Source organism: Crotalus tigris, unplaced genomic scaffold (assembly GCF_016545835.1).
Source record: "Crotalus tigris isolate CLP2741 ecotype Arizona unplaced genomic scaffold, ASM1654583v1 scf7180000017550.10884619, whole genome shotgun sequence".
Lineage (NCBI taxonomy): Eukaryota > Metazoa > Chordata > Lepidosauria > Squamata > Viperidae > Crotalus > Crotalus tigris.
The window spans coordinates 6694312-6720047 of NW_024096468.1; the positions used below are offsets into that span (position 1 = coordinate 6694312).

General features: G+C 40.2%; 1 protein-coding gene across 11 annotated transcripts in view; it reads left to right on the forward strand.

Annotated features, from left to right (window-relative positions):
* RAP1GAP2 (RAP1 GTPase activating protein 2) overlaps window positions 1-25736 on the forward strand; it is a 325705-nt gene that overhangs the window by 207857 nt on the left and 92112 nt on the right. Inside the window, exon 1 of one of the 11 annotated variants that reach the window (XM_039341880.1) lies at window positions 24463-24668. The exons of the other annotated variants lie outside the window; for them this stretch is intronic. Coding sequence (XP_039197814.1) covers window positions 24528-24668 — 141 coding nt within the window. The 5' untranslated portion in view covers window positions 24463-24527. Of the gene's footprint in view, window positions 1-24462; window positions 24669-25736 lie in introns of those variants that run through there. 11 annotated transcript variants of the gene reach the window in all.

A 25736-nucleotide genomic window follows, 5' to 3' on the forward strand; every position in this document is an offset into this window, starting at 1 on the left:
TTATTAAGGACCACGCTTTAAGGCTGCATTATTACTGATTTATTGTATTCTGCCACACATTAATTGTTTTAATTGACTTTGAATTGATTTTCATGACTTTTTTGTTGTATTTTTAATTGTAAGCCATCACCACGATTGCTTAGGTGAGATGGGCAGTGATATAAATTGAATAAGTAAATAAAAATAGTGATGTGAGACACAGGTAGTCCATTCATTTAGTGACCATTTGAAGTTAAAACGACACTGGAAAAAAATGACCATTTTTCACGCTTATGACCATTGTAGCATCCCCATGCTCATGTGATCAAAATTCAGAAGCTTGGCAACTGGGTTGTATTTATGACCATTGCAGTGTCCAGGGTCATACTCTGATCGCTTTTTGCAACCTTCTCACAAGCAAAGTCAACGGGGAAACTAGATTCACTTAATCACCATGTTACCAATTTAACAACTGCAGTGATTCACTTAACAAATGTAGCAATAAACTTCATAAAATGGGGAAAAACTCATTTAACAACTGTCTTACTTAACAATGGAAATGTTGGGCTCAATCGAGGTCATAAGTTGAGGACTACCTGTATTGTTAGAAGAGAAAGTGGAATTACTGGGTTTGTATCCCTTATTTTTGAAAGGGGATGGACTTACCACAACTATTTTCAACAAAATTGGTTAAATTTGGTTGTTTGCTGGTAAATTTGGAAATTCATTTTCAAATTTAGGGGAACAGAGAAAGAACTGGGGGTTGGATGTAATCTGCCACCTATGTATTTTAAATATTGATTTATAGAAAATATATTGATTCTATTTAGTTCAAAATACAGCTGGAAGGGACCTTGAAGGTCTCCTAGTTCAACCCCTGCTCAAGCAGGAGACCCTATACCATTTATTATTTTTAATACATTTATTATTATTTCATACCCTATACCATTTATTATTTCTTTTTATCTCTCTTGCCCCATTTCTGGAGTTCCCTGAATCAAGAGAATTGTTACTTATATGCAAAGACTTCCCTTATATGCAAACACTGATGGAGGATAATCTTGACTGAAAAAAAGAAATTGCATTGCCCATTGTGAAAAATGTTGGGAAATGTAGCTTAATCACTGGTGGAGGGTCACATTGGTTCTTCAATTTACAGAATAATGTAGTAAAGTCAGTTTTCAAAAGAGATTGAGTGGGTTCTTCCTACAGTTGGAGAATATTCAGTGAAAAGACCTCCAGGTCAATAACGTGAAGATGAAAAGTGGGAGAAAATTTAATTTGTCCCCATGGCTGGCTTTCAGGTAGGGGTACTTGAAGATTTCCTTGATTCAATGTTCTGAAGTGCATCAAATATCTGCAAACTAATCTGCTATGTGAAACATCATTACCCTTTCAATTGCCCAGTCTTTCAGATTTCGCAGTGCCTCTCTCAGCTCAAAATTACCCCTAAAATGCATAAAAAATGCATTCAGGCCTAACCAAGACATATTGATAGCTGAGGTAAAAGATAAGATGGCGGTTCTCTTCCACTTATTAACTGATTATGTACTATCAACCTATTATTGACTCCTAGCGACCCTGTAGATCAGAGGTGGGGAACTATGGCCCTTTTATGACTTGTGGACTTCAACTCCCAGAATTCCTCAGCCAGCATGGCTGGCTCAGGAATCTGGGAGTTGAAGTCCATGAGTCATAAAAGGGCCATAGTTCCCTACCCCTGATGTAAGTAGATTTTCTTATGACTATTTGTCCCTAACCATGACTATTTGTCCCTAATCTTGAAAAAACACCTGGATATGGAGCCTGGATGGCACAGTGGTTAGAATGCAATATTGCAGGCTGACTCTGCCCATTGCCAGGAGTTTGATCCTAATGGCTCAAGATTGATTCAGTCAGCCTTCCCTCTTTTCGAGGTTGGTAAAATGAGGACCCAGATTGTTGGGGGCAAGATACTGACTCTGTAAACCACTTAGAAAGCTCTGTAAAGAACTATGAAGCAGTATATATGTCTAAATGCTATTGCTATTTGACCAGCCCTGTGCGATATGGATAACATTGAACCAAACTTGCACTGGTCATAGTAGATGTACAGATCAGATGCCCTCTATAAATGGGGCAAAATGCCATCACTGAATTGTGACTGTGGGACGGAAAAACAAACTATCCAATGTACATTGTTAGAATGCCAAAATAGAGCCTATAATGGAGATTCTGCTGATTTCCTGGCTGCGACCACTGAAGTAAAAAATTATATTGGCAGCTTAGATACGTTTCTAATCTTCCTGTTAAGATTAATAATAATAATAATAATAATAATAATAATAATAATAATAATAATAATAATAATAATAAAGTTGGAAGGGACCTTGGAGATCATCTAGTCCAACCCCCTGCTCAGGCAGGAAACCCTATACCATTTCAGACAAATGGCTGTCCAGTTTCTTCTTAAAAACTTCCAGTGTTGGAGCATTCACCACTTCTGGAGGCAGGTTGTTCCATTGGTTAATTGTTCTAACTGTCAGGAAGTTTCTCCTTAGTTTATATTTTCTGTTTTGTATTTTACCCTGTGTTCCTTTTTACTGAAATAGGAAGTGAATGTGCCATATGATAAATAAAAAAAATAAGAGTGCCTAACTCAGGGGTCGGCAATTAGTTTTTCCAAGGGGGGCCAAATGAGGGTGCCAGCCAACTGAAAGCATGCACAGCGACTGGGCAGAGTTGGACTTAACTCGGTTCTTCTCCCATCCCCTGTGGTGCACTTATTTACATTTGATTTTTAATTTTCAGTTAACCTCACATGGTCAGACTGGGCCAGCCAGATGTGGCCTGGGGACTGTAAAATGCCTAGGTCTGCCCTAACCTATTTATTCAAGTCTCCTGATGGTGCACTCATTGTCACTGAAACATCATATAGTTCTCATCTTTATTATTTTCACAAATAACTCAAGGTGGCGAACCTGTCCAACACATCTTCCTTCTCCTATTTTCCCCACAACAACAATCCTGTGAAGTGAGTTGGACTAACAGAGAGGGACTGCCAAAGTCACCCAGCTAACTTTCATGCCTAAGGTGGGAGTCAAATTCATTGTCTCCTGGTCATTGGCCCGAAATCACCCAATCAGTTTTTCATGGTTAAGGCAAGACTAGAACTCACCGTCTCCGCCTTTCTAGCTTGGTGCCTTAACCACTAGACCAATGTGGCTCTCATATTATCTGTCCTGCAGGTATAGCCTTAAAACGTATAGCCTTAAAATATTGTCCAGCGTCTTGTTGTTTTGGAAGGGAAGGGACTGTTTTTACAATATTGCTCATTAAAACGTCTGGTTATTTCGACCTTGTAAATTGTGTGCTTCTTTCTTTTCCCTGTTCAGGGACAGACTTGACAGCCTGTATTTCCTTTAATTCATTTATTTCCTGATTTGGCTTCAATCCAGCCCCTTCAGATCTCTGATCTCTGTAATCTGTGGATCACATGATTTCTCATATATTTCTATGGTGAAATTTGAAAAGTGTGTTGTCTTGATATTATCGCTAGCATATGTTCTTGAAAATGAAGACTTGCTGGAAAAATACGGTGATTAAAAAGATAGTCTTTCTGATGCTGGAAAAAAGAAATTCACATGCCAGTAAATATAAGAACATTTTTGCTGCATCTTTTGTTGTGGATGCCATGAAAATAAAATGGTTAGTTTGTCTTCCATCCCTCCCCCCCCATTTATCCTCTTTTCCAATTCTCCACGTCCTCCTTTGTCTATTCAGATATGTGGTAATGCTACCCAGAAGTAATTATCAGTCCCCTTTTATTGCTTCAAGTCCCAGTGATTGTTAAATTGTATTTGCTGCCCATGTCTTCTAGATCAGTGTTTCTCAATGTGGGCAACTTTAAAATATGTGGACTTTAACTCCCAGATTTTCCATCAGTGTGTGCCTATTGATGGTTGCTTTGTCTGAATGGCCAGGCTTACAGGAACTCCCTAGCATTTTTGGACTTGGCTTGGTCTAGGACAGTGATGGAGACCCAGTGCCCAAACTGCAACCCAAAACCCACTTATTTATCACCGGCTGCTGGGTGGGCATGGCTACGGTGGTCATGACAGACTGGGTGTGCAGGGCCAGGGTGGTGGGGGCCAGTCTCTCGCTATCTCTGGGGCATGGCACATGTGCCCACAGAGAGGGCTCTGAATGCCGCCTCTGGCATGCATGCCATAGGTTCGCCACCACTAGGATCCTCACAGTTCCCCAGTTAAAACTATGTTTACGTCTGTCCATGTGTTGCGAAATAAGGGAGCTTTCAACCTGTCTTCTGACTGCTAGTCGGTGTTTATGGATGTGCTTTCGTAGTCTTCTGTTTGGAAATAGGTAGGTCATGAAACATCTGCAAGAAAACCACCAAACTCAGAGAGCACCAACGACCCCACAGTTCAGTCCTGAGCGACAAATCTCTTCAATTGGAATCATCTAAATACAGGGAAGTGGGGAAGCTCCAGGGCCATGGCTGCATGTATCTCACACCACCTGGTTTCAAAAAGTTAAGGTCAGCTCCATCAAAGAGGATTGGAGAAATTGATATGGATCAATCAGAGGATGATCAAGGTCTTATTCTCTCAGTTTGGGGGGGGGGGAAACATCCTTTGATATGCTCTGTCCTTGCCCAGAGTCCTTTCCCAGCACATTTATGCCAAGAAAACAAATTACAGATACAGTGAAGAGCGAGGCCTCAGTCACTATTTATCCCGTAAGAATAATACCGAACTTTGGTAATTTAAAGCCACCAAGATGGATTAATGCAATTTTGTTTTAGTGAAATCTCCAGATTGGGAGATCAATGGTACGTTTTCTTCAGCTGCAATGATCTCATTTTCCCAGGCAGACTGATAAAGTTGCCTTTAAAAAGGTGTTTGTGTGTTGTGAGGTGGGGGGAGGAGGGAAGAAGGGGGTAACAGCTGGAAACGCTAGAAGCTGTAGAATTTTTTTTCTTTTATCTCTTTTTTCTATGCTTAATGATTTCTTTTCAATTTAGTTATCGTCCCCTAGGCTTGAAGATGATATTGGAACATGATACAGTAGAATTGCTAATATGCTTTCTGTTGTAATACAAAGGGATTAGTGCTAGCATCCATATGGGAAAGTGGTAAAGAACAGCAGTCATGATGATGATAATAGTAATAATAATAGTAATAATAATAATAATAATAATAAGCAGAAGAAGCAGCTCCTTGGGTGCAATCCCAAAACAACTGGAGCACCACTTGAACACCATTGGCATTGACAAATTCGCTATTAGTCAATTGCAAAAGGCGGCCTTACTAGGAACTGCTTCCATCCTGCGACGATATCTGTAATACCATCAAACATCCAGACCTTTGAGTACCCTGTATCCCGTTATAAACATTTCCATAAGATAGTCCTTCTTACAACTGTAATTAAACCTGGAATTATGATTGTAAGTCATTGTGGTTGTAAGTCAAAGAATTGATGGGACTGAAAGTAATTTTCCAGTCTTCTTCTTTTGGTGGTCATTAAGCGAACAACATGGTTGTTAACCAAACGTGGTGATCGGTAAATCCATTCATCTCAATGGGTGTTTTTTAAACTGGAAACTGGTTGCCAAATGTCCAAATTTTGATCACATGACCATGGAAAGGCTGCAACAGTCTTAAATGTGAGAACCAGTCATAAGTCACTTTTTTCAGTCTATTGCAACTTTGCATGGACACTAAACAAACAGTTGTAAGTTGAGGACTACCTATATTTAAAATGCCATTTTTCATTTACAGTACTGTACCCTTGAGTGTAATCAGCTAAATTGTCCACCAGGAGGTAGCACATGAACAGTTGCATACTTATTGAGAATCATCAAATATACATAGCCAGAGCTGGAGGGTTCAAATCCTCTATTGCAGTGTTTCTCAACCTTGACAATTTTAAGGCACGTGGACTTCAACTCCCAGAATTCCACAGCCAGCAATGCTGGCTGTGGAATTCTGGGAATTGAAGTCCACGTGCCTTAAAATTGTCAAGGTTGAGAAACACTGCTCTATTGGGAACTGAACTTATGGATTGTTGCATTTTAGTGGACTATATACAGTGAATTAACTTGAGGAGCTATCAGCACTGTCCCTCAGTGGGGCTGCAGGAAGGGACTTATAAAAGCCATCAGAATAGTGTGTTTGTTTGTTTGTGTGTTTGTGTGTACACTTTTTATCAAGTAAAGAAACTTTCTTGGTAATTTACACATATCATTTGGATAGATTTGGGTATAAGAAATACCATTTTGCCACAATTGTTTGCTAAATGAAAAGTCTGCAATAGCTGTGTTAAGAAATGTTCACAAGAGCAAATGATTATTTTTTTCACAAAACCATTAGCAACAAGTAATAGAATACAATAACAAGTACACAGTGGAACACTGTCAAAGGTTTGATTTGGGAAGAGGCTTACCTCCTGCAATTGTGCAAAGAAAAACCTCTAACACAGTATTTCTCAGTTTTGGCAACTTTGAGACATGCAAACTGGGGAATTCTGGGAGTTGCCTGAGGAATTCTGGGAGCTGAAATCCATATGTCTTAAACACATGCCAAGTTTGAGAAACAATGCTTTAACAAGGGCTTCTACAGAAAGTAGAGAAAGAGAAACAAAGAGGAAAGGGAAGGGAAGGAAAGGAAAGGGAAAAAGGGAAGGGAAGGGAGAGAAAGAAAGAAAGAAAGAAAAAGAAAGAAAGAAAGAGAAGAGAAGAGAAGCAAAGAAAAGAAAAGAGAAGAAAAGAAAAGAAAAGAAAAAAGAAAAGAAAAGAAAAAGAAAAGAAAATAGCAACAGTTAGCAAAGCCCAGTCTGGTTGCAAAGTGGCATTTTGCCTGCTTCTGTTAAAATCCAAGTGGTGGTTAGGTACCTCCAGCCTTTCTTTCTGTTTTGCCACAAAATAAATAGTTGGGTTCATAATGAGCCCATATTGTCAGTCTGCAAAAGGATCAAATAATCCTGGCAAGGTGTAATCTGTCATTTTTGTCAACCGTTTCTTGTTTTCTTGGGGATTCTTAATCACTTTATCCTAATTTTGGGCACAATGCCCTGACTTGGTGGTTTCTTTGAAAACAGGTCTGCCAATTCCCAGAGGGCAAGAGGGGGCAGAGAGGAAACCAGGTGTCCCAGAAGGCATCCCCGTTCACGTCTCTCTAGGCTGCAATTTGTTCATAGCTGACCAAGTTCAGCTTTAATGCCTCCAATCGACAGATAGTCCTTGACTTAAAACCATTCATTTAGTGACCGTTCGAAGTTACAACAGCAGTGGAAAAAGTGGCTTATGACTGTTCTTCACACTTACGACCATTGCAGCATCCCCATGGTCATGTGATCAAAATTCAGATGCTCGGTAGCTGGTTCATATTTATGACGGTTGCAGTTTCCCGGGCTCATGCAGTTTCCCTTTTAAAGTTAAGATAACCTTTATTGTCGTTTTTTTACTGTGGGCACATTGGCACACATTAAAAATGAAACTCTGGTGCCTGCTCTCAAAAGTGCACACATACATAACACACATATAGACATGCTATATACATACATATCTGTATACCTACACCCTTACTTATAAATACATATAAATATTAATTACTGTCCGTCTTGGATACATAGCAGAAAGAGCAAGCTTTTGCAACCTACTGACAAGCAAAGTCAACGGAGAAGCCAGATTCACTAAACAATTATGTTACTGACTTAAGAGCCATGGTGGCGCAGTGGTTAGAATGCAGTACTGCATGCTCCTTCTGCTGACTGCCGGCTGCCAGCAGTTCGGCAGTTCGATTCTGATCAGCTCAAGATTGACTCAGCTTTCCACCCTCCCAAGGTCGGTAAAATGAAGACCCAGATTGCTGGAGGCAAGATGCTGATTCTGTAAACCGCTTAGAGAGGGCTATAAAGCACTTATAAGTGCTATTGCTATTGCTATTGTAGCTATTGCTACAATAAAAGAGCCATGGTGGCGCAGTGGTTAGAATGCAGTACTGCATGCTCCTTCTGCTGACTGCCGGCTGCCAGCATTTTGGCAGTTCGATTCTCACTAGGTCAAGGTTGTCTCAACCTTCCATCTTTCTGAGGTCAGTAAAATGAGGACCCAGATTGCGGGGGCAAGATGCTGACTCTAAACCGCTTAGGAAGGGCTGTAAAGCACTGTGAAGCGGTATATAAGTCTTAAGTGCTATTGCTAAGTGCTCCATCTTAATGAATTCACTATAAATCAGTGTTTTTCAGACTTGGCAACTTTAAGGAGCCCTGGTGGCGCAGTGGCTAGAATGCAGTATTGCAGGTTAACTCTGCCCACAGCCTGAAGTTCAATCCTGATGGGGCTCAAGGTTAACTCACTCTTCCATCCTTCCGAGGTCAGTAATTTGCAAATGCAGTACTTCACTTAACAACTGTGGCAAGAAAGTGGAGCAAAACTCGCTTAACAAATATCTGGCTTAGCAACAGGAATTTTGGACTCAGTTGTGGTCGTAAGTCGAGGACTACCTCTATGGCAATGGAAAAAAAAGGGTGGAAACTCAGCCTATTCAGCAAAGTCAATAGAGGTTCTAGATCTGGCCTCCTCTTTTCATATCCGCAAGAGGAATTTCTAGAAGATCTCCACGGTTGACCCATTTTCCATTCGCACAGGGGCATCTGCAGGTGATTTTTGCCTTGGATTTTCAACAATAAGCTGTTTTTTTTACGAGCTTGGATTCAGAGCCAACATCCTCAAAGGTGTTTTTTCCTTATCACCTCGCTGTGTTTATTGGATGGGACAGTTTGCTAATATTCTCATTTCGCAGATAAGGTTACTGATCTATATATACAGAAGCTTCATTGGTTGGTCACACCTCTTGGTTGACATGAGCGGGTGACATGCCAAAAATATCAGTTCAAATCCCTCCTCAAATATTAGGATTACTTACCTGGCTATTTCTTAGCCTAGCTAATACAGGTGAGTAATTGGAAGGTGGAAGAAGCTAAGAAGAAATGGGAAACTATTTTTCTCATTTCGGGACTGGAAAAGCCGCCTGGGGAACTCTGGGAGTTCTGAGCAGCACGGTGACCTAGAGGTGAAGACTCTCGCCTCCCATTGAGAGTTCAATCCTAGGCAGTGACAGATGTTTCTCTGTCAGTGTGCAAAGAGAAAATATCTGCTGTAAATGTCACATAGGCGTCAGGAAGGGCATCCAGCCGGAAAATGCTCAGTCGCCCCAACCCCATCACAAAGCAAAGGATTACAGGATTGTAAAAAGAAAAAAAAGTCCACACATCTTAAAAATAGCAATAGCATTTAGATTTATTGTGTATACTTCCCCACTAGTGCTTTACAATGTCAGCATATTGCCCCCAATAATCTGGCTCCTTATTTTACTGACCTCGGAAGGATGGAAGAGTGAGTTAACCTTGAGCCCCATCAGGATTGAACTTCAGGCTGTGGGCAGAGTTAACCTGCAATACTGCATTCTAGCCACTGCGCCACCAGGCCTCCTTCTTTTGCCAAGTCTGAAAAACACTGATTTATAGTGAATACATTAAGATGGAGTCTCTGTAGTATTTGCAGTGCTTCTTCCTAGATTTAACTCAAACTAGGTTAAGGTGTCGTTTATGCCCATTAATTTGCTTTCTGTCTCTTGCTTGTTTGTATTCTCTTCCCTTCTTTTCTCAAGCTCTCCGCAATCTTTCAAACGTCTGTTGTGTGAACGCAGCCAAGGACTTTTGGCAAGCTGAACAGCCGTGCTTGACTCACACTGAGCATCTTCATTTCTCCAGAGATGAGGGCTGTAATTCATTAAGCGGGAAAACTAAGAGCAAAATTAATCACATTAATCAGATGATAATGGCTTTTGCCAGATATCTCTATACTTTATCTCAGGAATCTCTGGAGATAAACCTCAGAAATTCAAGATGCAACCTTGGAAATCCAGAATGAAAATACTGGGTATGTTTTGAAATCAAGGGACACCATATACCCCGCTGTCTTGTAAGGTGGAACTTCTCTTTCTGCTGAACTTCTCTTTCTGGGTAAGGCAGAGAAGAGCTCTCTGTGCAATAGGTTAACTCTTTGCAAAATGGGGTCCTTGGTGCTCTCTTTCCCAGCAGACATTTCATTACCAAACCAGGCAACACTCTCAGTGTTACTGTACTGATGATGTTACCTAGTTTGGTAATGAAACATCTGCAAGAAAACCACCAAGCTCAGAGAGCACCAAGGACTCCTCAGTTCAACCCTGAACTACAAACTACAACTCTTTTGTCAATACTTTGCAAAGTCTTTTAAGGCTAGAAAGCAAGAGACACTGAATTCTAGCCCCACCTTGGCCATGACAGCCAGCTGGGTGACCTTGGGCCAGTCACTCTCTCTCAGCCCAACTCACCTCACAGAGTTGTTGTGGTGGGGAAAATAGGAGGATATGTTTGCTTCCTTGAGTCAGTTGTAAAAAATAAAAAATAAAGGCAGGTTGAGGCTGAGACAAACAAACAAACAAACAAACAACATATTTTACCAGGCCCCAAATTTCTCTTTTTTAATATTAAAGGGTGGTGAACCTGACAGACTAAGTTCGAGACCCGAGTGGCCTGTGACGGGGCGAGCTCCTGTCTTTGCTCCAGCTCCTGTCAACCTAACAGTTTGAAAGCATGCAAAAGCGAGTAGATAAATAGGTACCACTTTGGTGGGAAGGTAACAATGCTCTGTGACATCATGCTGGCCGCATGACTGCGGAAATGTCTTCGGACATTTGGTTCAATAGCCTAGAAACAGAGATGAGCCTTGGCCCCTATAGTCAGCAAAGACTAGTGGAGTAAAATCCGTAGGGATTCCTTTACCTTTTTTTTTAAGGGCGGTAAGTGAGTGAGTGAGTGAGTGTGTGTGTGTGTGTGTGTGTGTGTGTGTGTGTGTGTGTGTGTGTGTGTGTTAGAGCTGCAAGACTGCTTAGAGCTCATCTAATGCCTGATAGGACTTTTCTGCTCCATTGACCTGGCCATTTCATTAACCAAAATAGCTCTCGCTAATCAAAGAGGTCTGGCCTTAAAATGATTCTGAGTGGAAAGAAAGCAAGGGGAACCAGCACTCCGCTGCTCTCATGAAAAGTTTGGAAGACTTAACCTTATTTATTTATTTATTTATAAAGGAAACAATTTGATGATTGCAATAGCATTGAGACCCAGACAGCAAGGCAGGCTGTTCTCTGTTTGTGGCATTTTAAGAGAGTTGAACGGAACCAGCTGCTGAGGACAAGCTGCTTCTGGGGATGGTGGTGTTGGGGAAGATGGCAACGACGACCAAGGGGGGGTTAAAATATAAACAGCCAGGGCAGTGAGAGAATGGCATTGCCTTCTCCTTAGCTAGCTTGTCCCAGCCTTCTGTTCTCTTGTTGATGCTTTTTCTGGGTGTGTTTTATTCACAATCGCGCTGCATTACAGATTGAAATAATCTAGCGGAACACAGTGAAAGTACACAGTACATGCACAGCAGTACACAGTACACAGCTTGGCCCTTCCTGATTCTCCAGAGATGGAAGTTATTAAGAATGATAGGTAGTTCTCGACTTACGACCACGATTGAGTCCAAAACTTCTGTTGCTAAGTGAGACACTTGTTAAGTGAATTTTCCCTCATGCGGCAACCTTTTATTTGCCATCGTTGTTAAATGAATCACTGCAGTTGTTAAATTAGTAACACGGTTGTTAAGTGATTCTGGCTTCCCCATTGAATTTGCTTGTCAGAAGGTCACAAAAGGGGATTGTCACATGACGCCGGGACACTGCGACCATCATAAATGTGTGTCAGTCGTCAAGCAGGTGATTTTTGATCATATGATCATTGGGATGCTGCAGTGTGAGAAATGGACATAAGTCACTTTTTTCAGTGCCGTTGTAACTTTGAACGGTGACTAAACGAACGGTCATAAATAGAGGATTACTTATATAGTTACGCTTTTCTGACATTGTAAGCTGCCCAAAGTCACTTTGGATTGTGAGATCCAAATTAAATGAAAGAAAGAAAGAAAGAAAGAAAGAAAGAAAGAAGAAAAAGAGAGAGAGGGAGGAAGGAAGGAAGGAAGGAAAGGAAGGAAGGAAAAGCAAGCAAGCAAGGAAGGGAGAGAGGGAGGGAGAGACGAAAGGAAGGAAGGAAGGAAGGGAGGGAGGAAGGGAGGGGATTAGGGTTTCCCCTTCCCTCCCCTTCCCTACCTTCAAATTTGTTTTTCTTTTTTGCACGTAACCTTAGTATCATATGTGAGGATGCTTTTTTTTGCTTAGATAATGAAAACCTCCCTTCCCCAGGCTCCCAATATCAGCAATATAGAAACAATGACAAAATTGAAGCTAAATTCTTTCATAGGGAATTCGTCTGAGTTTGGAAACACCCGCTTGCAAGAAAAAAAAATGGGGGGGGGGTTGTGATATTTTCAGCATATGTTAGAAACCAAACAAAAGGGCTTATAATTGAGGGTTATAAAACCAGACGCCCCCTAGAGAGGGGTAGGGAAGGTTTCCTCCCGCCCTTCCTTTTTCTGTCAAAGAGATCACATCCCTTCCGTGGAAATAATGCATGTCAATGAGTTGCGGTCAAGGAGTGCGAGCAAACACTTTCCACACAGGCTTCCTGCACTCACATGTAACCATGGACCAAATGTGTCCTGGCAGCATCACACACCCCACCCCTTGTCATATCTGCATCAGTTAAGCCTTTATTTCTATTTGACCCTCAGGGTAGTTATGACTTTTGACAACTACAGGGAGGGGTCCCTGCTACTTTCTTGACAACTTTTGTGGAAATGGTTTGCCCTTGTCTTCTTCCCAGGGCTGAGAGAGAGGGACATGCCCAAGGTCACCCAGCTGGCTTTGTGCCTAAGGCAGGACAAACTCACAGCTTCCTGGTTCCTAGCCTTTTGATTACATGCCATCAGGACACTGTCAACTCTTAGCAAGCAGATAGATTTTCTGCATGACCTTCACGTCTCCCAATGCGGCATCCATCACCACTATCATAGTTCATCCACCTTGCTGCTGGTCGTTCCCTCCTCCTCCACCACCACAACCTCCTCCTCCTCCTCCTCCTCCTCCTCCTCCTCCTCCTCCTCCTCCTCCTCCTCCTCCTCCTCATCCTCCTCCTCCTCCTCCTCCTCTTCTTCTTCTTCTTCTTCTTCTTCTTCTTCTTCTTCTTCTTCTTCTTCTTCTTCTTCTTCTTCTTCTTCTTCTTCTTCTTCTTCTTCTTCTTCTTCTTCTTCTTCTTTCCTTCCACCTTTCCCAGCACTAGAAACTTCTAGCTTAGTTCCTTATTATGTCTATGGAGATTCTCAGTCATCCAGATCACACTTGTCCCCAAAGGTGCTTTTTCAAAAGGCAATTGGACTTTCTTGGTTTTTCCTGGAAGACGTTTCACTTCTTATCCCAGAAGCTTCTTCAGGGCAGAACTGAAGAAGCTTCTTGGATCAGAAGCGAAACGTCTTCCAGGAAAAACCAAGAAAGATTAATGCATTTTATTCCCTCCTTATATAATGATTTATATCCCGTCTTTATATGTTGTGCAACTTGAGGTTATATCCATAATGCCCTGCCTTATTATTTTCCCTGTGATGACAACTTTGGAAGGTGTATTGGACTGAGAAAGAGAGGGGGGTGGCCCAAGGTCACCCAGCTGGTTTTGTGTCTAAGGCAGCACTCATGGTCTCATGGTTCCTAGCCTGATGTCTTTGATCACTACACCAATCTGTCTTTCACTTGCCTTGCCTTTATGTCATCTTATATCGACCCCCCAGGAAGAGAGCTGGAAGTCCATGTAAAAGCCTCATAAATGAGGGCTTGACAGATGTAACCTCTGCATCTCTTTGATCTGAGAGCTTGAGAAAGGGAGGATGAATTGAATGGTGTCTTTTTTTTTTTATCCTCCCAGGAATCTTACAGACCCTGAATATTTTTATTTAGACAGTTTGGTCTAGTGGTTAAGGCACCAGTGTAGAAACTGGGAGATGGTGAATTCGAGTCTTGCCTTAGACAGGAAAGCCGGTTGGGTGACTTTGGGCCAATTATCAGGACACTGTGAGTTCTAGTCCTGCCTTAGGCATGAAAGCTGGCTGGGTGACTTTGGGCCAGTCACTCCCTCTCAGCCCAACTCACCTCAGGGGTTGTTGTGGAAAAAATAGAAGGAGGAAGGAATATGAGGAACGTTCACCACCATGAATTATTTATAAAAAGTAATAAAGGCAGAATTTTAAAAAATCTAAAAAAAATATTAAAACGTTCTACTTCCTGGCTGGGGAATTATGGGAGTTGAAGTCCACACATCTTAAAGCGGTCAAGGTTGAGAAACACCTCATTATGCTAAGTTTTTTCTATCGGGCCTTCTTTTAAAAAGGGGGTGTCGGGAGAGTCTCTGTCACATCAGCGAGGAAGTCGAGAAATGGAAGACAAACACTTGGCACAATTTTACTTATGCGTCCATAAATATGATGCTTCTTTTTAGTTCCTAAGAGTTTTCTCTTCTTTTCTTCTTTCAATCAAATTGCAGCCTTTTTTTTTTCTTTTCTTTTTTTGAGAAACTCCCTGATGAGATTTTAATTGTATGAGTTGATGCTGAATGAGTTGTGAGTGTCTCTGCATGTTGTTATGAGATCTCTTTAAAAACAGAACACAAACAGCTCCCCAAATTAATCCCAAGGTAGAATCCCTGGTCTCTGAAATTTATGCATTTTATTTTAATTGTGTTTTTGACAGAAAACCAAAACTGTAATGATCTTCCAAAGGGAGAGCCAAATCCTCTCAATGAACTGCGGTTTAGCTTTTTATTGTTCTTCATAAATTTTGAGAACATTCCATGCCCACCAGAGGAATATTATTCACTCAAGTGATTTTCATTAATATTTATTTAAATGTGCACCCTGTGGTGTTTTGAAGGATCAAGGCAAATGTTTGTCTGCACGGCTCAGTGATTTTATTGATTGTATGCTATCAAGACTATGTAGATAGATTATCCCCCAGAATGAACTCTAACCTGGAAAAACTCAAGTAATAATACAGTTATGAGCAGGCTGACTGATTGATCTACTCATTAGGTGCCATCATGTTGACCACATAGATAGATTTGTGTCAGAATAAAGCTGAAAGCGACTTCTGAGGTCTTCTAGCCCAACGCCCTGCTCAAGCAGGAGACCCTATATCATTTCAGACAAGTGGCTGCCAAGTCTTTTCTTAAAAACCTCTAGTGATGGAGCACCTGAAACTTTTTTTTTATAATATTTTATTAATTTTCTATTTTTACAAATCATAAGTGCTTAATAAACAACATGTCGTCTGGGTCCATTTTTACTTAATAATACACATTAAATTCCTAATCTCTACCCCTTTTTTCCGGCCATTATCCTTCAATATCGATCTGTCGATTTCTACACAGTCCGGTGTTTTCTTGATCATCTCTTCCTCAAGTAATGTTTCTTCTTTTTCCCAACACTAAACAAATACAATTCTTACTGCTATTAATACATACAACGTTAAGTATATACTTCCTCATCATATTTTTCTAATATTATGCCTCATAAAAATAGTTCCAGTTTATAACATCTTTTCTAGCCAACTTGTATCTCAATTGTATTTGCAATTGAGGCCATTTTATTAAGCCAATACCCTCTTTTTCCAACTCTTATTTTAATTTGGATTTCCCTTCAATATTCAAAATATCTTTATAGGTTACAATTTTCTCAAAATTGACTAAGTTTGGGTGAGCAAAAGCTTCTAATTATAAATCATATCTTTCTAAGTATAATAATCTTTTAATGTCTAAGAGTTATTTATTTCTAGCCATACTCAAACACCTGTTTGGTAGTATAGGGCCCATCCGGTAGATCAAGTCTTCTATTTTCTTCAGTCTAACTCTAGCTTTTTTCCTTTGCCAGATAAATTTCCAAATCAGTGTATTTAGATCGTGAAATATTTTTTTCTCTGTTTTTATGGGTACTATTTGAAATAGGAAAAATCATGAGTGCCCCACACCTAGCTAAAATTGGTAAAAAAACCAGCATCCCCAGTATCTGCCTCTGAAGCCCCCAATCCCGTATATCAGAGATCTGTAGGAGTAACACTTCAATAAGAAAAAGCTAACAACTTCCAGAAGGAAATGCAATCTATATTGCAATCAATTCAAGAGGCAATTGTTTCACACAAAGAAGATTGAAGAAGAAACTATGATGAAACTAAAGGAAATCTGAATAAGATAAATGAGGACGTTTTTAACTTAAACTCACAACTAGAAAACCTTCAGAAAACGACCATAAAGAATGAACAAGGAACTCAGAAACTAGAAGACAAACCATAGAAAACTGATCCCCAGGGCTCTGTTCTGGGCCCAGTGCTCTTCAACATCTTCATCAACGATTTGGATGAAGGGATAGATGGGGAACTCATCAAATTTGCAGACGACACCAAGCTGGCAGGAATAGCCAACACTCCAGAAGACAGGCTTAAGATACAGAAGGATCTGGACAGACTTGAACACTGGGCACTAACTAAGAAAATGAAATTCAATGGTGAATTTAGGCAAGAAAAACCAAATGCACAAGTACAGCATAGGTGGCACCATGCTCAATAGTAGTAACTGTGAGAGGGACCTCGGAGTCCTAGTAGACAATCACCTAAATATGAGCCAGCAGTGTGCTGCAGCTGCCAAAAAGGCCAACACAGTGCTAGGCTGCATTAACAGAGGGATAGAATCAAGATCACGTGAAGTATTAATACCACTCTTCAATGCCTTGGTACGGCCACACTTGGAATACTGCATCCAGTTTTGGTCACCACGATGTAAAAAAGATGTTGAGACTCTAGAAAGAGTACAGAGAAGATCAACAAAGATGATTAGGGGACTGGAGGCTAAAACATATAAGGAACGGTTGCTAGAATTGGGTATGTCTAGTTTAACGAAGAGAAGGACAAGGGGGGACATGATAGCAGTATTCCAATATCTCAGGGGCTGCCATAAAGAAGAGGGAATCAAGCTATTTTCCAAAGCACCTGAAGGCAGGACAAGAAGCAATGGGTGGAAACTAATCAAGGAGAGAAGCAACCTAGAACTACGGAGAAACTTCCTGACAATGAGAACAATTAATCAGTGGAACAGCCTGCCTCCAGAAGCAGTAAATGCTCCAACACTGGAATTTTTTAAGAAGAGACTGGACAGCCATTTGTCTGAAATGGTGTAGGGTTTCCTGCCTGAGCAGGGGGTTGGACTAGATGACCTCCAAGGTCCCTTCCAACTTTACTACTATTACTTGTCGATCCAAAGACAGAGGATGTAAAGGAAGAAAATCACAACTGATTCAGACAAAGAAAAACTTGGGAGACTCAGTGACAATACGGGAAATGGAAAAGACATCCCGTCCGTCAAGATTTCAGAACATACCTGAAGATAAGGAAGAAGATTTTATAGAACAGATTATAGAGCTTTTAGGAGAAGTGTTAGAAATTGAAAACAAATGGAAAGAGAAGCTGAGGGAGAAGGAAAGTTGGAATTTTGCAATGAATATAAATGGCTTGAAAAATATTCTAAATAAATGATTTTTCCTATTTCAAATAATACCCATAAAAACAGGGAACACACACAACTTCTGAAGGCAAACATTGTTAGGAAATTTCTCCTTAATTTCAGGTTGCTTCTTGCCTTGATTAGTTTCCATCCATTGTTTCTTGTCCCGCCTTCTGGTGCTTTGGAAAATAAGTTGACCCCGTCTTCTTCGTGGCAGCCCCTCAAATACTGGAATAGTGCTATCATGTAACCCCTATTCCTCCTTTTCTTTAGACTAGCCAAATCAAAATCCTGCAACCGTTCCTCATATGTTTTAGTCTCCAGGCCTTTAATCATTTTAGTAGCTCTTCTCTGCACTTTTTTTTTCAAAGTCTCAACATCTTTTTTGTAATGTGATGACCAAAACTGGATGTGTATTCCAAGTGTGGTCTTACTAAGATTTTATAAAGCAGTACTAATACTTCACATCATTTTGATTCTATGCCTCTGTTTATAAAACCAAGGTGTCAACTCTACAACGAACCTGGCTGCAGCCATTTTTGTCATTCTAGGTTGCCACAAGATAGGGAGGGGGAAAAGGTATGTCTGGTAGTCTAAACACAAGCAAATCTTGTGGGAACCAAGGTCATTCCCACACCGTAGTGGAAGAAGAGGATTGTTTAGTCAGAAAGCCTGCCAAGTCGTTCTATTAGATAGCATTAGTAGAAGGGTGGGAATTGCTACATTGTATTACTTTGATTCTAGAAGGGAAAGTTTAGATTTGGTTTCACTTTTGACGGTGCCGATGCTATGCATCCAATAAACATGTTCTTTGAGGAACTTTCCTGCCTTGGAGTTCTGATTTATTTGGTCTCATTTGTCGGAACCTTGATACAAGGATTGTATTAGCTTTTTTGGCTGTTGCCACAAACTGCTGGCTTATATGGATTTCCATTTCATTCTGGAAATCCATATGCTCACTTATATGGATTTCAAGAATGATTAGTCCTGAACATGGTATATCAGGTCTTCAGAGGGTGCACCCATTACTACCGTGGTCAAGTCCATCCACCCTGCTTCTTCTCTTTCCTTCCATCTTTCTCAGTATTAGAGACTTGTCAAGAGAGTTAAGCCTTCAGATAAAACATCCAAACGATGAAAAGATGGTTTAGCAGATACTTACATTTGACTAAAGGATAAAAATAGGTTGATGGCACAAGAAAAAAAATTGCGAGTATTGAGACAAAGGAGACAGGTATCTTAAGGATTCATTCGCTTCTTCTCCAGGGAAGCCAAGTTCAGCCATTGAGCCTTTCTTCTGTATTACAGCCCATAATACTGCTAGCCAGGTATTCTGAATCCTGTCAGAAGTCTTGTAGGAGACTTCCAATTTTGGAAGTCAAGCTGATTTTATTAAAGAATGTTCTCAACTTTAGTTTTCAGCTGAATAGCCTTGCTTATTGTTGATTCCTCTCACACTTGAATAAGACTATATAATCTGGTGCAAAGGAGATTAACAACTTACTGTCTTGTTGCAAAGAAGAGATGTTAAGATCTTTCCCATGGGAGCAGGGATGTCTACAAAGGTGTCAAAGAAATCAAGATGATGCCGTATGACTGTGTGATCAAGCTCCTGACAAAAGTTCATAGCTCAGAAACATATTCTGGCTGGAGAATTCTGGAAGTTGAAGTCCACAAGTCTTAAAGTTGCCAAGTTTGGAGAGCCCTGTTCTAAAAGAACAAAGTTAGTTTAGTAAGATATTGGTACTCCATACTTTTCTTCTTTCTCTCCTGCTACCTTCTTATCTTACAATCAGCAGATTATTCCAAACATCATCTGGGGCTCCTAATTTTATCCCCAGAAGATCTATCTTGTTAGGTAGGTTGGCTGAGAGAGAGAGTGACTGTTCCAAGGTCAAGAATTGGGTTCAAAGATCTATGTACTCCTAAAACTTCATTATCTGTAAACTTTAACTGGGCAATTTATGCCCTGTAGGGCAACATTTTTGATTCAAGGTACCTCAAATGGGCATCCAAAAACATAATGAGGATGGCTTCATCACCTCTAGGCTTCTGAAGGTCCCTTAAGACCTCATTATGTCAGCAGGCCTGGGAACCCCAGGTGATGGGTGAACTGGTGAAGTGACTCTATTACTATTAATATCCTTTCACCTATTAATTTTGTTTTAGCTAATAAGATGGGCAGCTATATAAATAGACAAACAGACAGACAGACAGTCCAGGACCCGTGACTCCCATCAAACTGAAATTTGGCAAATTTACAAAACATTGAATGACCTAAAGATTATCATGAATCATTTAGTCACATAATACAAAATGTCACAAAAAATTTCCTATGTGCTATGCAGTTCAACATGGGCAACTTTCAAGGCAAAAACATCTCTGAATATCTCCCTGAATTTTTAAGAACTTTAAGAACTCCTCCATTTAATGACCTCCTGATTGCTTAATAACAGCAAATAAGGAGTGCCACAGTTATCATCGTTGAGCAAAGCAGTCATATGATGACTTGGTTAACAACTTCTTCACTCAATGACCACGATTTCAGTCCCAATTGTGGTTGTTAAGCGAGGACTATCTGAAGAATCAGCCACCTGAACTGTCCTGAGGTATGTCTGTATTGAAAGCAACATAGAATTATGTGGAAAATAAAAGGGGTTCTTATTTTTAACATTCATTGTTGTCTGGCAGTTGATTGAGTCTGCTAAAGCTGGAGAGTTGGTTAACTAATTTGCATTTCCAATTATCTGATGGGTATGACAGATGTAAAGCTAATTTCCTTCCTTCCTTCCTTCCTTCCTTCCTTCCTTCCTTCCTTCCTTCCTTCCTTCCTTCCTTCCTTCCTTCCTTCCTTCCTTCCTTCCTTCCTTCCTATAGATTATTGGCTTTCAATCTTATAGCACTTCTCCTAATATAGATGACCACTGCTATGGTCAGAAAGAATTGCTCAGCCAAACACAGATATTACGTTAGAGTATCATTTTATAGTAATAATGTAATCATGTCCTTTTTTTAATGTGGACTTGATGGTTTCAGCAGGCAAGAGGGTTTGAATGGCTGTATTACTTGAGAGTGAAACCTTATTTCATTGAGTGTAATAATATATGGACTCTAGAACCCCACTCTTACATATTGTATATGATATGAGTGTAATAATATATGGACTCTAGAACCCCACTCTTACATATTGTACATGATATGAGTGTAATAATATATGGACTGTAGAACTCCACTCTTATATGTACATGATATACATTTATGTAGAATAGAATAGAGCTGGAAGGGACCTTGGAGGTCTTCTAGTCCAGCCCCCTGCTCAAGCACTCAAGCACATATATATAGCACTGAAGTAAAAAATAATACCATAAACACTTTCCACTATTTCACCCAGTACATTTCTGGCAAAGAGCTTCTTGACTATAGAAAAGTTCCTTTAATTTAAATATAATATGGTAAAAAGATACTTTAAGCATACTGGGAAAGAAAATTATACTCTACAGGCAGTCCTCGACTTACAACAGTTCATTTAGTGACTGTTCAAAGCTACAGCGGCACTGAAAAAAGTGACATGACCGTTTTTCACATTTACGACGGTTGCAGTATCCTGATAGTCACATGATCACAATCTGGATAATTGACAACTGGTTCATATTTATGATATTTGCAGTGTCCCCGGGTCATGTGATCACATTTTGCGACCTGGGGATGCCAGATTCACTTAGCAGCCACGTTACTAACTTAACAACTGCGATGATTCACTTAACAAGAAAGGCAAGAAATGGAGCTTTTCGTTTCTTTAATTAGTGATGTCACTTCTGCATTTTTTCCTGGAAGTGTTATCACATCTTAATCCCTCCCCCAGAAGTGCTTCCAATTAGTGCAGATCTATAAAAGTGTTGATTGACAGATGCTGAATATGATGTCGTTGTCCCTCCCTCAGAAATGATTCTGATTGGTACAATACCATTTATAATTAAGTATTTTGCTGGAGAAACATATGTTCTTTTATAATTTACACATTGTTCCCTATATTTTTATTCCTCTATAATCAATGATTCTCCCCAAATGAGTAGGAAAGTATTGAACTTTTCAATTAAAAGATCAGTTGACTTGGATCAAGCAATTTAATCCCCTGAGAAAAATGATCAATATTAAAACATCAATTTACACCTAGCTTTCAACCGTCTAATTGAAATAAATTCTAGAAGAGATAGATGAATAGGCTGCTAAATACATCTCAGTATGGGGAACTGAGCTTGGATGCTGTTTGGAAGGTATACTTTTTCTCTGCTTAAACTAAAAAAAGCCGTTGTGTTCTTTTCCCAAGAAGGACACTAACGATGAAATAAAGAAAATCTCTCACAACCTTACATGTTTTTTTGAAATTGTGAGTTTTCAATTGATGGGATAAATTAGTAACATTTAATATTTATCTAAGGTAAACATTTAGGGAGCAGGCTGGGGCAAAGATACCAAAATCTGGAGGTCATGTCTTGTGGCTGTCTCTGACATGCAATATTCACAAAATTTGGAACTTGGGACTTGCCCAGGTGCTGTTGCAGGAAAAGATCAAGAGGTTTTGAAATAGCTAGCCTTAGCTCAAGAGGTTAGGGGTTTCTATTCAGAGTTCTTGAAGACCACCCAGAAACTTCAGCTAGTCCAGATTATCATGAGTGCACCTAGGTTTGCCTATATAACACCTTTGTTGCGCCAGATGCACTGGCTTCCAGGTTCTTTTCAGGTGTAATTCAAGGTAATGGTCATCATCTTTAAAGCTGTATATGGCACAGGGCCAGGTTATCTGTGGGCTCACCATGCCCTGCAGACATATAATCCTACCAAATCAGACAGAATGGCACCATGGTTAAAGTGCAGTCTTGCAGGCAAACTCTGCCCACAGCCGGGAGTTCGATCCTGATGGGGCTCAAGGTTGACTCAGCCTTCCGTCCTTCCAAGGTCACTAAAGGAGGACCCAGATTGTTGGGGGCAAGATGCCGACTCTGTAAATCGCTCAGAGAATGCTGTAAACTAAAGCACTACGAGGTGGTTATATAGGCCTAAATGCTATTGCTATTTCTACTCCCTTCCCCTAAATATTGCCATATGATGGGAGTTAGGAAGTGTGGCTTTTCCATGGCAGTCCCTGCCCTATAGGACCCTCTACCTAGCTGAAGTCCAGCAGGTCTTTTTTTGCAAATCTTCGAAGACCTGGTTTTGTCTCAAGTTCTGAGATAAGAGAATATATGACTTGGTGCCAGGCTGTTGTGTTTTTCACAACAGTTTTAGTTTTACAGCTTTATTATGGTTTTTATGCTGTTTTTACTTTTGATTGGAAGCTGTCCAGAATTGATTATAAGATGGGCGGCTATATAAATGGTTTCAATGAATAAAATGCTGTTATGCGATTTGGCGTCACGTTTTGAAATTGAAAAAAAAGAGAGATGGGGAAAAAGGCAGTACGTTTACCTCAAAATGGACCCAGCCGACCAGGCCATGTTACCAGATCCCATCAATTAGGGATTGTCATCTGGTGGCAAGGGCTTTCTCAGTGGTGGCCCTTCTTTAATGGAACCCTTCCCCCCGAGGTACGGTTAATCCCCACCCTGTTGTTTTTCTGAAAGTTCTTAAAATGTGATTTCGTCACGGGGACCACAATTGGAGATGGAGCTGATCAGTTGACCAATTTGATTTGGTTGTTGCTGCCATGGGATTTAGTTATGTTTTTTTTTATTATTATAGGGTGTTTTTTTTAAAAATTTGTAAGCTGCCCAAGGTCACCTCTGTGTGAATTGGATAGCTATATAAATTAGTTTAATAAATAATAATAAATAAAAATATATTGGAAGATTTCACAAGTTGGCCATTAAAATGAGATGGGGGTCTACAGGCATTCTGAGGCAGACATCCTATTACCGGCTCCTTCTATAGCTGGAAGAGGAATGAACAAACTACTTCTAAAAAAATGCGACGGAATGAAAGTAAATGAAATAAACCCACTTACTTCCACATTGTCATCGGTAGATTTATTTTGAGATTCTTGCTCGAGCATCTCAGAGAATAAAATGGAAGCACCATCCTTCAGTTTCCCCATTCTAATTAATAGGTTTACCACCTGTTCCACTAAAAGGAACACCTTGTAAGCTTTCAATAAAATGACACATTGCCAATGGCAGAACAAGGAACAGTGCTTTATTAAAATATATTACACTTCATTAAATGTATTTAATTGCTGTGTTTATATCCTGCCTTTCTGTTTCTGGAACAGCGTTCAGATAAAGGCATAGCTAAGGTAATTTGAGACTTCCATTGTCATGATGGTTAATTGTGTCTCTGATTTTGGTGGTCAACTCAATGAGACTCTGTTAAAAATGCACTGGCAGTCCTCAAATGTGGCATTAGGAGTAAAAATCAGAGACTAATCATGATAAATGTTCAAACAGTTAAAACTCACGGCATGTTAAATTCAAGCTGCCTTTTTTCACTAATGCTTCATAGCTCCTGATACCAAAAAAAGAAAAAAAAAAGGGAAACAAATTGCATTCCTTATTCATTTGGAAAGAAACACTTCATTTTAATTCTAAATAAGGAACAGCTCCTTGAAATAGGAGACAGGTGACAACCCCGCTAATTAATAACCTCTTGCTTCTGACACTTGCATTAAAATTATGATTGGTCTTTTTTTTTTTTTTGCTCACTCCCTCCATCTTTTTTGAACACAAACGCACAGTCCCACACGTAGGCATACATTTCTTCTGAATGTTTGCTTTCCACATTAACATGACTTTTATACAATCAGATGCCTTTGATCTTTCCAAAATCTGGAGAGTTGCCAAAAAAAAAAAAAGGAACCACTCTTTGCTTCTTTGCCTGAAATATTAAAACCATATTTCCTGCACAACCTGTTTTGGGTGCCCTCCCTATTGAATTCACCACGCCCATTCCACCTGTAAAATTGCCAGCCTGCAATGTGTTACTGAGGGAAAATATTAACCAAAGTTGGTTGGAGGACAAGTCGAAAGCTATATGACTATATGGGTGACCAGACCAATCTCTGGATTCAGAGAAGTTCCCCCAGAAGACAACCAGGAGCTTTGGATTCCTGTAGCTCTTTCTTAGCTTTCTGGAAGGAGCAACTTATACAGAAAATGATGGATCTCTTGAGTAACATTCTGGTGAGTAAGGGAGAAGGAAGATAGGAGCAATAAGTCGGCCTCAAGGTCTACGGTAAACTAGTTGGTTTTCTGCTAAATAGTGAAGATTTTCCTGTTAAGCAGGGGAAAATTAACCCCTTTCTAAGGCAGGCATTATTCTGGAGGTTGTGCTGGAAAGGACCGATGAATTCTCTCATTTTAATGATTTATATCCTGCCTTTTTATTATTTATATAAATAACTCAAGGTGGGAACATACCTAATACTCCTTCCACCTGCTAATTTCCTCACAACAACGCTGTGAGATGAGTTGGCTGAGGGAAAGTGACTGGCCCAAGGTCACTTTCACGCATAAGGAGGGACTAGAACTCACAGTCTCTTGGTTTCTAGTCTAGTGCTTTAACCACTAGACCAATGTTGAAGGACTCTATAGAACAGGGGTCTTCAAACTTGGCCCTTTTATGACTTGTGGACTTCAACTCCCAGAATTCCTCAGCCAGGCATGCTGGCTGAGGAATTCTGGGAATTGAAGTCCACAAGTCATAAAAGGGCCTGTTGTAGAACTTCTGAGCAAATCTCTCCATGTTGATTGGATCTACTTATTTCATCCTTTCTGAGACAGGAATCATTCTTTCTCCATTATCTCCCTTCAATTATCTCTGGTCTCCAGCTCTCATTAGCCCCAGCCAATGATCAGGGAAGACAGGATTTATGTGGAGTCAATATGTGGAGGGCAACAGCTTCCCTCAATCCCTGTAGATTGCATCTTCCCGTAAATAAAAACACTAGCACATTACCACACTGCAGCGTTATAAAGGTTTGTTGTGGATGAAGATGCTTTGCCACTAGAAATGTTCTAAAACGCCAAATTGTGTTTAGTTCTAGATATAGACAGATATTTCTGTTTTGGAAATAAGCAGTGATTCAGGAGAGCACTGTGACTTTGTCAGCTTTCTCCTTCTGCTGAAGCTTGGCAACTTTAAGACTTGTGGACTTCAACTCCCAGAATTCCCTTGCTCATTGGTTAATTTTGCGAGTTGAAGTCCACAAGTCTTAAAGTTGCCAAATTTGGAGATCCCTGGTGTACAAT